At 33.8% G+C, this 16,043-nt stretch overlaps 1 protein-coding gene across 1 annotated transcript in view; it reads left to right on the forward strand.

The window, feature by feature from the left end:
* The window catches only part of LOC102863523 (latrophilin-3-like), an 807,096-nt gene that overhangs the window by 316,704 nt on the left and 474,349 nt on the right, over positions 1-16,043 (forward strand). Inside the window, exons 5-6 of the mRNA XM_006891975.1 lie at positions 11,695-11,709; positions 13,786-14,586. Coding sequence (XP_006892037.1) covers positions 11,695-11,709; positions 13,786-14,586 — 816 coding nt within the window. The remainder of the gene's footprint in view (positions 1-11,694; positions 11,710-13,785; positions 14,587-16,043) is intronic.

Raw genomic sequence — 16,043 nt, forward strand, 5'->3', positions numbered from 1 at the left:
TCCCATCCCCCACCTCCTATGCAGGCGGCCAGCAGGGCTTGTGCTCCTCCCTCAGCACGGGTGGCCATTGGGGGCGCACCCCCCCACCCTGCCGCATGGGTGCTTGGTGGCTGCGGGGCCCCTCTTGTGCAGGTGGTCGGTGGGCACCTGCTTCCCCCACAGCCACCATCCTGGCTCTAAGAATTCTCTCCAGAACAAGTCCACCTTGCGGCAGTGTGGTGGCTTCACTGTACCAGTCTTGAGGAGGACCGGTGTCCAGCATCCATCCTGGAAGAGGGAATCCATTGGTTCTGGCTATAGAAGCCTCATAGAGCTGCAGCAGCTATGCAGCGCAGCACGGCACAGGCTCTGTGGGAGGGGGTTGGGAGCCACGAGACTCACCCATTCCTCCTTGGGAATCCTTGAATTCCTGTTTTTGAGCCTCAATCTTCACTGAGGGCCAGTCATCAACTGTTTAAGTGTTCAATTATCAATAAGCTGAAGTCTGTAGGAGGCCATAATGGCCCTGCTTTAAGTGGTTCACTTCTCCCGCTGCTCACCACGCTGTCTCTGCCTCCGCCACCATCTTGGATCTCCATGATTTCTTTTTAAAGTCACACCATTTATCGATTTACACTTACTACTATTAAGTATTAAAATATACTTTAATTTCTCTTCATAACATATAAACATTTTTCCTTTTAAGACTTAAACTATAGTTTAGTGATAATGTTTGTATTATCTAACATATTGTTTTTCATTTTTAGTATGTGCAGTGGAATTAAATTGAGTAAAAGTGTGGAAATAAATGAACTTTCAGTTCTATTACTTTGGGGATATTTTTGTTAAAACATACCTGTTATGTATCTATATATATCTGGGAGCTCTGATGGCTTTGTGCGAAAGGAGTTGTGTCAATCCAAACCACCAGCTATTCCTTAAGAATCAAAAAGGTGAACAGTCTCCTCACTTCTGATTTATAGCCTTCAAAATCTTACTGGAGGATCAGCTATGAATTGGTTCCAGTTTGGTGGAATAAAGAACATTTTTACTATATTTCTCACGTTAGATCTAAGTTCATTTTCAATAGCACATTTGTTTTATATTTAGAATTTGATGTATAGAATTTAATAATAGGAATCATTCAGGAATTTATCTTTTAAGAATAAATAGATGACATTTTCCACAGGAAGCCTTATTTCAAAAATTCAAACTTGTATTTCTACATTCAGTTTCTATTGATGAATTCTGGTCTTTCTGCCACCCACTCTTCCTCCGTTCTTTTAACTCTCTCAACAAGGCTTCCTTTAATAGCATTTTAAAATAGCACTGTCATTGTAAATACATATACTGAAAATTGCCAATTATTTGACTGTAAGTTTTCTTAAAGCAGACATCAGTTTCCCCTCTGTAAAATTTCCATAAAAGGAACATGAACTTCATGGAGATTCTGTGAGGATTAATTAAATAAATCCACAGGATTATTTCATACATAATACATATTCAGCTACTGTTGGGTAGTATGATTCCTCTTATTATTTGTCTCTCTATTCACTGCTCCAAGCACCTTGTACATAACAGGAGCTTGACAACTATTTTCAATTGATATAGTTTGTAAGTATGCATAGTCTTACATTTGGAAATGACTGGGGTTTTTTTTTTCTGTTTTCTAATGTAAATGCCATGCAGATATTACATAATGGTGACAAATCTGTATGACATAGGTAAATCCTTGGTGGAACAAATTTACCAGTAACTCTGCATTACCTGTTATAACTCTGAAAAAGTATTATTTTAAGAAGAAACTATAATAAATAGATCTTTAAAAGAGTCTACTAAAAGTGCTATTTTCTTTTCAGAGTCTAAATTAATAATTTGAAAGGCTGTGCAGATTCATCAGTGGGATGTAGAGTTAATAAAAATAAGCAGTTTCTTTTTCGGCAGCATCTATAGATACTGTGTTTAAGTGTTAAAGTGAGAATGTGACTAGTGAAAGCATTTTATGAACTATTGACATTTTTAATCTACGCACGCTCCAGAAAGAAATTCATTAGGCAGTGATAATTTTGGAAAGTTATTATATAAACCCATCGTAATACAAGGTACTTGAGCGGTACTTTCATTCATTGATGCATGAGTGTTATTTGAAAAACATAATTTAAAACCTGAGCTGCCAAGATTACCTTTGACTCTTATTAAATAAAGAATTAGCACTTTATTTATGGAAAAAGACAGGTGTCTGTCAGGATTTTTATATGCAGCATACCAAAATTTTAATGAACTTCGCAGGTCTTTTATTCTTATTTACTGAATTGCTTCTATTTTCGTGAGTACCCTGAAATGAAAGAACAGAATAGTATTCACTTTAAAATAATACACTAACAGGACTACGCTAAACAGGACTTGAGATATTTAGCGTAGATTTATTTCTGATAATAAGAGAAATTGTATTTTCTTTTTTACACCTTATACTGGTTTATTTACAAAGTTCACATACATTGTTTTCCACATCAGATCTTTTAGATCTCCTTCAATTCCCCCTCGTAAAATTTTGTGACCCTGTAATTACTGCCCCCCATCTTCACCCCTCTGCTTCCACCTTCCCCCTTCCTTGGATCCTCATACACATTCTTTGATGATGGCACTTCACAATATTTGTCCTTGTGAGACTGAGTCACTTTAATCAGCATATTGCTCTCCAGACCCTCCCAAATTAGGTAGGAATTTACAGTGTCATTACTCCTGCGTGCTGCGTAGTATTTCATCATGTGAATATACCATAATTTCTGAATCCACCAATTGTGATTGGACATTTAGGCTGTTTCCATGTTCTTGTGATGATAATATTGCTGCTATGATCATTGGTGTATGAGAAATTGTATTTTCATTGGCTAAGAAAAGTGAAAGACAGTTTTATTTTATCTGTTATCATCTCTACAAAATTTCTTTGTATCACTAGCCTCAATGATTGATTTCATTGCAAAGAATGTGCAGTCACTTTCTTTGAAATACTATTGTGCTGTTCATTCATGGAGGAATAGCAAGTACTACTTGAAGTCCTTCTACATACAGGACATTGAATATGCAATAATTAAAACCTTATGTTTATCTCCCAAATGTGTACTTTATAAGCCATGAAACCATGCATCTTTGTGGCTCAGTTTTGTTCGTGTTTGTGTTTGTTTTGTTTTGTTTAATCTGACAATTTAGTATAAAAAGACTGCTTGGTAAGAAGCAATCTCAAAAGCATGAAGTTTTAAATCAACCTGCTGCTCTGCAAGAGAAAGATGAGTAATCTCCTATGTGATTTACTGCCTCTGAAAACTGACTGGGGGGGTGTAAATTATGGGTCAGTTCCAACTTGATGGGTCATAAAAATGACTTCATAAAGTTACTGTACTGTATAAATTACTACTGTGTACAAAACAAACTCAGGATTGAGAGTACCATGTATGACTGAAAGATTCATTGTTGTTCAGTTACTCACTGCTCATAGATGACTCCAGCAGGTTTTTTGGAGGCTGTAAATTGCATGAGAAGAAATTTTCCATTTTCTTATTAAAAGAGATTTTATTTTCTATCAAAGAGCTTGTATCTTTGTATTTTTTTTTCTTTTCTAAAGTGTGTTCCTGCATAGACTTAATGACAGAGAACAAAGGAGAAAGAGCAAAAGAATATTAGTCATGCTTTTTCATTGGTTTTATCTGCTGTGAGAGGCAGTGTGGAATGTAACAGGAAAAATACAGGGCTCTATTACTTACCATTATCAATCTTGGTCATATCCTTTGATCATTTGTGGTTGCCATATATCTGTAAGGAAATAGCATACACTACATCATACTGTAACTTGAAAACTAAATGGAATCATTTATTTCATGTGAAATAATTGGTTACATTGGCATAATCCATAGGAAGTTGCACTGCTAATTGAAAGGTGACTCCTTTCTGGTGGTTTGAAATCTCCAGTAGCTCCATGGGGGGAAGTTGAACAATCACTTCTCACGTAATTTACAGCCTCCAAAACTCTGCTGGAGAGTCAGCCATGAGACAGTTCTCACTCAGTGACAGTGAGAAGAGAAAAATATACATTATTAGCCCCACTGCACATAATTGTGAAAACAAAACTATGAACTGAGAAGACTGCAGTTAAAAAACACAGAGGTGCCTACAAACTAAATTTTGGAGATTGGCTACAGAAGGATCACAAGAGTGAAAACCCTGTTTTCTACTCTGCAACAAATGGGATTGCCCTGAATCAGATTTTACATAACGACAATTGACTTTCATTTTTATGCAGAGTTATAAAGTATTGCTGTCAACATTAGATCATGCACTTACAGATGATTGTATTTGTGCATGTTCCACCAGCAAATTTTCATCCAAGACTGACTTCTTATTGCTTCATTTTTCTTTTTTGCCATCCTCCTTGCTCATCTTCTTCATGGATGATATCCTTGTAACTCGTCTGGTCTTCGATCATTGGTGTTCAGCGCTTCCAACCTATTCTTATGATTTTGAAATTAAGATGAAATAGATTCAAGATCATATCCTTATTCTCATGGACATATTTTATTTTTTTTTTCAACTTCAATTTAAACTTACGCATGAGTAATCAATGGTTTGACCCGCTGTCCACCCCTGACATAGTTTTAACTGCTGATATTGAGATTCTCCAAGATAACTTCAACAGATGTAGTCAATCTGATTTCTGTGCAGCTCTTCAGGTGAAGTCCATGTGTAAAACTGCCATTTGTTCTTTTAATAGGTATTTGCAATGAATAAATCATTGTAAATACTATATTCAGTTATTCTATTTCCAACTTCATTTCTATCAGGAAGCCCATATTTTCCAACTACTATTTTCTTACTGTTTCCTACTTTTGCATTCCAGTCACCAATTTGGAGGTAAGAATGGAGGTATGTTGCTGGAAAGCATGTTCCTATAGAGGGCTATGATTCTGGGAAAGGTGGAGGGTCAGTGAGGGGGAGGAAGATTCTCAACCAGATAGGTTGAACCACAACTGCTGCAGTGGGCTCTTGTGTCTCAGAAAGTGTGAAGATGTCACAGGATAAAACAAGATTCAGATCATTTGTTCATAGGATTGCTATAGATTCTACATAACTCGATAGTACCTAATATCAATAAAAACAAATCCTTCTTCACTCTTTCCAACTTTCGTATTCCAGTCACCAGTTATCATTAACCCATCTTGATTTCATGTTCAGTCAATTTCAGACTATAAGATTTGGTAAAAATTTTCAGTTTCTTCCTCTTAGGCTCTAGATGTAAGAGCCTGGATTTGAATATTAGTCATATTAACCAGGTCTTTCTTGCATGTATATGGATAATATCCTCTCACTTACAACACCGTATTTCAGGATAGAACTTGAAATTGACATTTTTACTATGAATACAACACCATTCTTCCTCTGTTTTTTTATTCCCAGCATAGTATACCAAATGATCATCTGATTCAAAGTGTCCAAAGCTAGTCCATCTCATTAATGCCTAGAATATTGATGTTCATGTGTTTTATATCATTTTTTATTATTTCTGGTTTTCAAGCAGTCAAGCTAGTATATACATTCCATGTTCCAGTTATTAAAGGATGTTTGCCATTTTTTTCCCCTCATTTCAACTGACTTCCAGTCTGGGCTCTACTATTACTACTATAGCTATTGGTGTTCCTCTACTGTTCATTGGGTTTTCAGAGGCCTGCTATATAAGAAGTGGGTAGCCAATCCTGCTTCGTAGTCGGTCTTAATCTAGGAGCTCTAATCAAATCTGTCCACCATAGGTAACACTTGTTGCATTTGTCATACCAGTGGCATAGCTTTCAGCATCTCAGAAACTTTACACCTTATCTCAGGAAATGGACAGACAAGTGCTGTACCACTTAGGACAGTGTTCTCCCCAAACAACAAACTGAGAATGTAGTTTGTAACTCTTAGAAAATCAGTCTTCACATCAGCCCGAGGGCCCAACCAACTTTTAATCACAAAGGCCTGCCCACTGGGTCCTAATTGGTTTAAACAAGAGGCTTCCAGCCTGGAACTAATTGTTAATTAAATCCAAATAATCAAATAGCTTACACCTGATTGTTAACTAAATCAAAAGGACCTACCTTCAAGCATCCAACTGCTTCAAATAAGCAGCAAATCTTGTGTAATAAGAGTACACAAATAGGCAACAGCCAAAGTTCCCATCAACAAACAAATAAATAGAGAAGCTGTAGTATATGCACACAGTGGAATACTATGCAGCCCTGAAAAACAAAGAACTTGTAAAATATTATACAAAATTGGTGACCCTGGAGAACATTATGCTGAAGGAAATATCTTAGTCACAAAGGGACAAATACTTCATAATGCCACTGTTAGAAAACAGGACTGACATGGGGCTTGGGGAAAATCTAAGAAAAGAGGAGATAAATAATGTACACTGTATTAACACATATGAGGGAAAGAACTGTTTAAAAGAAATATCTGATTCAATATTATTTGCATGACAGCAGTCCAGACAGAATAAGAGTTGCATATCAAAGTGGACTGGGGGGTGAGGGAGAGGAAATTGTTCAACAATGAAAGACTTTTTTTTTGTTCAAAGAGAGATGCTAACTGGGGGTAGTGGGTAGTGAAGGAAATGAGTAACAATGAAAATAAATGGAAATCCAAGAACTCTATAAACTTTCCTTAAAATCTTAGTTAAAATAAAAATTTAAAAAGAGTATACAAATACATTTTGATTTGTTGTTTTTATGTGTGGTTGAGTGGACTGTGACTCATAGCCATCTTTTTAATAACAGATCTTCACCTTACCCTATCCTGTACTAATGTGATGATCTCTAACACACTCAACAATACTGGTGTAGTTATTTTGTCATGTCATCTTGTTTGGAGTTGTTCTCTCTTCCTTAATATAATGTATTTTTCCAAGGACTGACAGTTCTTGAAAACATGCCCTAAGTATGTGAGACAAAATTTCATCATTCTTGCCTCTAAAGAGTACCTTGCTTGCACTTGCTCCTAGACAGATTTGTTTGTTCTTTTGACAGTGCATAGAATATTCAGTACCCTTCACCGACATAAAAGTTCAAAGACATCAGTTTTTCTTAGGTCAACCTTATTCATTGTCTTACTTTCAAATGAATAGGAAACAATTGAAAATACCAAGATGTGAATCGGTTGCACAATATTTTAATAGGATAAGGTAAATGTAACCAGGAAAATAATTCTGCTTAGAATACTACTACATTTCAGTTCTAAAATACACATTGCTTATAAATTAGGTAATATTTTATAATCATTTTATGTTCCCCTTAAGTGTCTTTTTGTTCATATATTATTTAAATATAGAGGGAACATTTGGTTAGAACATTCTGCACACTTAGAATTTTTGAATTGTAGATAGAGCAAATGCTCTATGACAGTTTAAAAGAAAAATTTAGCTCTTTCAGAATTACAGAAAATTTTGTAATTCTTAGTTATGACATTAACAATTTTTGGCATACAACAGTTTTATTTCTCTGTAATTTGCAATGTGATTTAAATAAGCTTGGCAATATATGTATATACTCTGATCCATACCTTTTCTAATGAGAGCATACAATTCAGAAGTACTACGTATGGTATATATTTGGAAAGAACTGGTAGCATACTATTTTTCTAAATATTAAATGACTATATATATATATATCACACATCTATTTTATGAACTCTTGAGAAATGAAGGGGAAATTTACTAGTCTTTTCCCCTCTTTTGAGTTTGTCATTTACTCCAACCACAGGATATACTTTATGGCATTAAGTTTGATAAAGGAAAACAGTGATAAGGCATTAGGGAAAGGTATATTTATAAAAGCAGAATGGACCATGAATGTTGGAGAGTAAAATGAAGAGAAAAAAGATAATAACTTGTTTCAAAGATGTCTGGAAATGAACAGTGATAGATGTGATGTCAGAATTCAGGACATTGGAGCAGATAAAACATATAGGTCCTGAAAAAGGCTCTTCCACAATTGTCATCAAATAATTCATTCCTTTATCATTTCTTTATAGAAGAAATTATTTTTGCCCTATATTTTTAGATCAACTCAGAGCATTTTATAATGACAATTTATATTATCTATATAAACTCCTCAAGACTAGCCCTGTACCATTTCTCTTTACCCCACTCTCCAGTATTCATTTTAGTCAGTTGGAAATTCAAGTTGCTCATCAAATTCACTTTCTTCCTCACCCAATAATTAAATATACAACCAGTATGGTTATTATATGGTAAAAGTCAATTATGTTTCATTTTTTTCCTTTTTAATAAATACTTAAAATAGCAAGATATAAGCATGTCCATGTTTTTTTTGAATTATGAAAGCCCATTGGAGGAACAGCTGTGAGTTGGCATGTATTCATTTAAGAGCTTTTTACTGAGTTCTCATTTTATGCCAAAAGAGCCATGGTAGCTCTGTGGGTTAAGTCTTAAACTGCTATCCAAAAGGTTTCTTCCACCAGCTACACTGTGTGTGTGTGTGTGTCTGTATGGGGGGGGGGGGATGAGGTAGTGTGTGTCTGAAAAATTTATAGCTTTGAAAACCCTAAGGAGAGTTCTACTCAGTAAAACACAGCTATGAGTTAGAGGTAGCAGTTATCATGTGGTTAGAAAGGCAGTAACGGAGCTCTGGTGGCCTAGTGGCAAAAAGGTCCTCTGCAATCCCACAGGTCCATGGTTAGAATCCACCAGATGGTCTGCTGGAGAAATAGGGGTGATCTCCTCCTCTATCAATCAGATCTGATTTGATGGCGCGCACACACACACACACATACACACACACACACATTTAAAAAAAGGAAAGAAATAATGTTGAGCAAATTTCTTGTATCCATTTAGACCCAGTTTATGTGTACACTTGCTTAGCTTATGCAGGGTGCTGAGGAAGGGATTTTCTAGAATTAGAATAAGATAAAGAAAATGATCTGTCAATCCTAAATGCTACCAAGCTTTCAGTTACAATTTCTGTCTGTCTTGCCATCTTTTGTTTGTGAATTATGATTTGTGTGTACTTGTTTCAACTTCAATATAGGCATATTTTACTCCTGCCTTAGAAATAACAAATACAGGTGTCTTTTGCTTTTTAAAAGTCTTTCAGTAATATAAAGAAATCCCTAGAGGATTTTTACTTTTAAAGGAAAAAAGAAAATTAGAGTTTAAGCTTTGTTTTACAGGAAGCCACTAAGGGGCAATAGAACAGTGAGCAGAGAGAGGGACATTGTCCAGGCTTCTTTCCTGGGAACAACAATCAAAGCCTCAACATCAAGCTATTATAGCCATGTGCTAGTGTATTTCAGGCTTCATATGTTCTTTGGCGTGATCTGAGAGGTTATTGTTTTAATCTGGAAATTCTCAAAAATTTTTCTCATAGAAATAAATTTGTGGTCATTTTTCTTTGCTTTTACACTATTTTAGCATTGGAGGAAATCTGGAAATGATAAATGTGCTACAGCTAGTCTTAGCATACACAGGGACATAATAGTTGTATGCAAAGCAGAGATGCCTAATAAACCTTAACTGACCAGCAAGCAACAAGAAGGCAAACCTTTCTTACATTATAGCTTATGCCAGTTTCTCTGAAAGTACACAAAGCATAAGGAATTAAAAACAAACATGCATTTAAAGAAATTAAAATGATGAAAGCCCTTTGATTTTTTTAATGTCCATTAAAGTATAAGTTAGTGTTTTATAGATGTCAGATAAATTATCAGTGTTTCTTATATAATTATTTTGTCAGGAAGTCCTTTAACATTTTTTTAAGAAATAAATGTCAGTCAGAAATAATTTATAATCGTTGCCTCAAGTGTAGAGCAGTCAAAGGGTTCTTTATAAGACTAAAGTTATAAAAGTGTATTTTTTGAGTTTTAAATACAAAAACTTCCATATATAATCATAAATGGGATAGATAGATAGATAGATAGATAGATAGATATTTTAAGGGAATAATTTTTTCTTGGAAAGTTATTTTTATGTTGTCATGTACAATTGGTCATTTCTGAGATTAGTAGCTGAAAAATGTCCACTTTAGTAAAATTTTCCATCCCCAGTTTTCACTTTCCTTACAATCAGCATCAGCTCCAAGTTACTGAGTCAATACAGTCAATAATGAATCTTTATTATGCTTCTAGTGGTCCAGCACAAATGTGTTTGTATTCTAGTCATAGCATAAAGTGCATTTCTAAGGTGAAGCTTTTAGTTAATATGTGTTAGATCATATGGTCCAGTGAGTAGTCTGGTTACTTAATAAAAATGAAATATAATTATAATTTCTAAAAACAAAGTAGAGCTTTTGAAACATATTTCTTGAAAATAAATTCTTTGAAGAGTTAATATGACAAAGAATCCTAAATATAATCCTACTTGCAACTTTCTAGGAATAACTTTTGAAATACACCATTTCCCCCTTTCTAGTATATATAATGCAAGAAGAGTTTTAAAAGTCATTCGAGAAATGTATAGTGTATAGTTTTTATAATCATTGAAGAAATATGAGCTGGGAATGAAGAACACAAATTTCACTCAAATGTAATTAGCTAAAGCAAGGTTTCTTCTTTGTCTGATTTTAAAACCTTCTTGGAGTTTTTAATTCCTTTGTTGTGTGTATCTCAGTTCATCTCTTTCATTCAGATTACCTTAGTTTTACTTCAGTTGTAATCTCTGATTAATAAACATACTTTAAGAATCTGTTGTTTCCTGTTTCACTCCCTTTCTCCCTATCATCGAAGTACAAGGTCTGTCACATGAGATAAATGTTTGTAAAACATAGATGACACTACTTGATGAATTTTGTAGATACAGTACAATTTCTCTGCATTTTTCAGGGACTTATTTTAGTGTTCTTAAAAATAATAACATAAACAGAATATACTTCTAATTCAGAATGTAGATAAAATCTAATTTGATAAATACTTAAGCATTGTATGTCTTAGGGTCTCAATTTCTTTTTTAATTATTGCCAAAGATTAGATATAGGAAATCATAAAAGGCCAGAGCCAGAACTGTGAGCTTTCTGTTGATATTAGCACTCTGATAATGGATTATTATTGAAGTCTTTTTTACAAGAATGTTAAACACTGATGTATGGGAAAGAGAGGTTTCTTCGTTAAGAATTCAAATCCATTTACTAGGATAACATCAACTCTCTTCACATATAATCTTAGGAGACATCTTTCTCATAAGACTGAAAAACTATGAAAGTTGTTAGGCACTTTAAATACTAAGAACAGAGCTTTTGAGGGCATAAGTTCTTGAGATAGGGAAAATGTGTAAAAATTAGATGTTAAAAGTGATACATAGTGTTAAAGACTATATAAGTACCACAATGTTTCCGTTTTCTGCAGTTACTTACTAATCTGCCTTTCAAGTATAAATATTAGTATTTTATTAGCAATATTGCATTTTCTATGACAATACTTTAGAATGGTGTGTTTATATTTAATATTTTGCCTTGTTATTCCCATGTTTGTACTGTATCAGTATAGTTGCTGTGTAGAAGTAATTTTAGAAGAATGTGTGCTTTATATACATATAATGTTCAATGAGACAAGTATGAGTGAAATGAAATATTTACTTTCAGTTTGAAAGAGGTGAATAAAAAGTGCCTGGCCAATACCGTACCATTAATCTATTCTCTTTTCTCCTTTCTCTCTTTACTTCTCTCTCTCCAATAGAAGTGGAACAAAAAGGTAATTAAATACCTTTCATAAATTATATACTATTTATAGGATAAGTTATTTAACAGTTTAACATTTAGTTAAAATAATTTTGTTATTAATTCTTATCTAGTTTATGAGAATTTATTTACTACTGCTGCTCAACTTCACGTTCTTCTACTGACGAATACTGATTTGATCTTTTTCTCAAAAACACTTTGATAGTGTGTCCTTTTTACAGGTTTTTTTTCCTGATGTTTTTAGATAAAGCTATTAAAATACAATAGATGGTGATGCAAAGTGAATGCTTTAGAATTGTTTTTATATCTATAATCAGTAGTTCCCCATACCTCTGCTCTAATTTCCTTGATTTCTTTAATTTGTTAACACCTGGGGAGAAAGGGAAGACAGCTCTCTGAAATACTCTAAAATATATTAGTAGCCAATAGCTGATTATGACATTTGTCCTAAATTCATACAATTTTGAAAGAAGTGACTTCTATGTGATATGACTATAGCAGTTATGTTAAAACAATTGAGGAATCATCAAATCAAATGATGACCCCCTATAAATGCTATAAAATTTTGCATTTCTCTAAAAGTAAAATATTTTGTGTTCTAATAATAGATTATTTTTTTTAATAATGCCCAAAATTCAGCTGAGTTTCATCTTATGGTTGTTTTCATTATAAGTGTGCTTAGAATTTCACTTAGAGGGTTTAATACTAATAGTAGAAAAATAATCCTCTAAACATTAATTATGGATCTCTAAACATTAAATTATATATCAACATCAAAATTACCTGTGATTTAAAAACAATCTCCCCATCCAGTACACTCTGATAATTTAAATATATTATTAGGCTATATGATCCTTTTTAGTGTTTTGTCTTCCCCAGAAGAGACGTTTATCCCATAGGAAGTTAAGCAGAATACAACATCCCAGGGAGCTCTGTGGAAAAAGGTTCCATGATCAAATTTGTTGCTGAAATTAATTAAATCTCCACATTTCTTCTTTGAAAAATTATTAGTATTCATTAGCATCTTTATTGTGATTCTGTTTAATATTTTTCATACATGCATCGCTATGGAACTCTTTTCCCCGTTCTCTGTAATGCTTAGCTATAGGACTTAAAATAGATGATACTAGGAGCACCTTTGTGGGAATATTTCTTTTGAAGTCACTTCATTACAAATGAATCAGCCAAGTATGGTTTCTTTCCTCCACTCACTTACTAAAAATAAATAAAATTGGATGATTCTTACACACTTTCATTCTGAAGTATGAGCAGCAAAATATTATAGCAAGTAATCTTTTTTATGCTCTTTTCATGTAACAGTAAAAGATACATGTTTTTAAGTTCCAATACTACTGTATTTAACAGGACATTTTTAACTGATTAAAATCTAGATCTTGGGTTCCTCTCTGTAACTTTTCACTTTTTCTTCTTTCCTTATTCCTTCTTTCCTTTTCTTCCTTTCTCTTTTTCCTTCTAGTATCCATCCATCGCTCATTTTAATTGTGTGGGTTGCATGCTCTGTGTGTGCTATTCCAGCTTTGAGAGCGGTATTGTTAGAAGATCCAGTGGCTTATATTATAGGACTTTTCTTTTTAAAAAATAAAATATTGTTGTAGAATTTTCATTTGTTATTTTGTTATAACAACTGAATATCTAATTTCTTCAGAGTAGAAACATGTTGGTTTGAGGTGGCTATAAATCCTAAATAGTTATCCAATGAGTTAATAAAAAAAACTGTATTGAAGCATTTTTACTTGGTACATGTCTAGGATGAATATACATATGTCACATCTCTTAGTACCTATATTCAAAATGTATAGCAACACATGTTTAAGAGGTGAACTCCACAGAAGAGCATTTAGTCATATGAAAATAAAATTTTGTCAGCAAATGAAAATAAAATTACTATGGAAAAATTTAAAAATTAATGTAGAAGGATAACTTAAGTTCTCAAAAAGAAAAAGACAACAAAGGGCTAATTGGTTATGGGTGTTGCTCAAAAGAGTTGTATTCCATGTAGTGAAAAAAATTATATACCATAGAATATAAAAACTAATATATTTAATCTTTTTACTTCCCATCCCAACAGTTTTTCTTTGTCCTGGACTACTAAAAGGCGTGTACCAGAGTGAACATTTGTTTGAGTCTGACCACCAATCTGGGGCTTGGTGCAAGGACCCTCTACAAGCTTCTGACAAGATTTATTATATGCCCTGGACCCCCTATAGAACTGATACTCTGACGGAGTACTCATCTAAGGATGATTTCATTGCTGGAAGACCAACGACAACCTACAAACTCCCTCACAGAGTAGATGGCACAGGATTTGTAGTGTATGATGGAGCATTGTTCTTCAACAAAGAACGCACCAGGAACATAGTCAAGTTTGATTTGCGGACTAGAATTAAGAGTGGGGAGGCAATCATAGCAAATGCCAATTACCATGATACCTCCCCTTACCGATGGGGAGGCAAATCTGACATAGACTTGGCAGTGGATGAAAACGGGTTATGGGTAATCTATGCAACAGAACAAAACAATGGTAAAATTGTCATTAGCCAATTGAACCCTTACACCCTACGGATTGAAGGGACATGGGATACTGCATATGATAAAAGGTCAGCTTCGAACGCATTTATGATTTGTGGGATTCTGTATGTGGTCAAGTCTGTATATGAAGATGATGACAACGAGGCCACAGGAAATAAGATTGACTACATTTACAACACCGACCAAAGTAAGGATAGTTTGGTGGATGTACCCTTCCCCAATTCATACCAGTACATCGCAGCTGTGGATTACAACCCCAGGGACAACCTGCTTTATGTATGGAACAACTACCATGTTGTGAAATACTCATTGGACTTTGGACCCCTGGATAGTAGATCAGGTAAGTTTAACTTTTGATAGTATCACAGAGAGAACATTTATGTTTGTCATAAGTAAATGTCTTTGCACAATTCTAGTAGACACCGCTCATATTCTAAAGCTTATCCTGTGTATTTTTTCTAGTATAATATGCTGTTTTTAACTACTCTTAGCCATCAAAAGTATAAATATAAAGAATTGATCCTGTCCTTTGTACAGCTAGTCTGTATAAAACATATTCCGTGTTTTTTGAAGAATCTTTTTATTATTACCTTGGTAGATTTTTATATAGTGAAGTGCAAAAGACCTCTTCTCAGATAGAATTTGATCCTATCTAATTAATTGTGAAGCTTCTCCAGAAGCACTCCCTGTATCAAAACAGCCATAAGGTCAACTTGATCTGCAGGAACCCTGCTCCAATTCATTTAACCTCCAGAGAGCATAATACATGGCTACCACAAAACTGGAGTATTGTCAGTTTGCGAGTGTATGTTTGAATATGCCTAATTGATATACATAGAAAATTCACACAGATGACAAGTACAGAGGAAATAATACACCTTTATCATTGTAATACATGGTGATGCAAAGGTACATGTTTTTAATTACCTTCAGATAATCATTAAATTTAACTTCTCAAACAGAATTGAAACACCCAATCCATGACATATTGTTCCCTTTTAATCTCTTTTAAACTATACTTTTTTCTTACAACTGAGCATAATAATTAAAAATTTAAAAAAAAAAAAGAAAAAAAAATAAATAAAAATTTACATTATCTTACCTAGTCCTGGCACTGTTCTTTAAGGTAATACGTAATGGAAATGTCTAAATAAGTGTCTAATTTTTACTAATGATATAAAATTTTTATCATTAATTATTTACATGGTAATGTTGTTCTTACTGTGTTTTTACTACAATGTTGTTCGGCTCACTTAGTTTGTTATATCAAAATAGATTCTGAGTTCCTTAAAATCTAATTAAGGGTTTGTCTTACCCTCTTTTTCACTTATATTTTCACCTGATCATTATTTTTCCCTTCTCACATAAAAGTGTAGTATGTTGCATACTTATAGTATCTATTCAAGAGTTCTATGTGGAATAAATGAATAATTTCCCACTTCATATATGTCATTCTATGGAATAACAAATTATTTGGCATTTTCTCTAGTTGCAGAGAAGCTTTAGTAAGACTGAGAGGAGTTTTTCTGTGTCCAGAAATTTTAGTGTTATTCTTCATATGCTTTTATGGAGAAAAAGGCGTGAATATGTCCAGCAACATAAGCAAGTACTCTATACAAAGTTCTCAAAAGATCTCCTAGACCTCTTGCAATATCTGACTGTATGGGTAAGATTTGCCCTGATATGCCATAAATTGAAAACCTGGGCATTAGGCAATAATCAGGAGCATTTTAGGAATATATTTCTTTCATAACTGTGGTTTATGTTTTAGCAGTTAAAAAAAATCAGTGAATCTTA

This window comes from Elephantulus edwardii, unplaced genomic scaffold, assembly GCF_000299155.1.
Source record: "Elephantulus edwardii isolate Elephantulus edwardi_28Jun2011 unplaced genomic scaffold, EleEdw1.0 scaffold00107, whole genome shotgun sequence".
In the NCBI taxonomy this organism is placed as follows: Eukaryota; Metazoa; Chordata; class Mammalia; order Macroscelidea; family Macroscelididae; genus Elephantulus; species Elephantulus edwardii.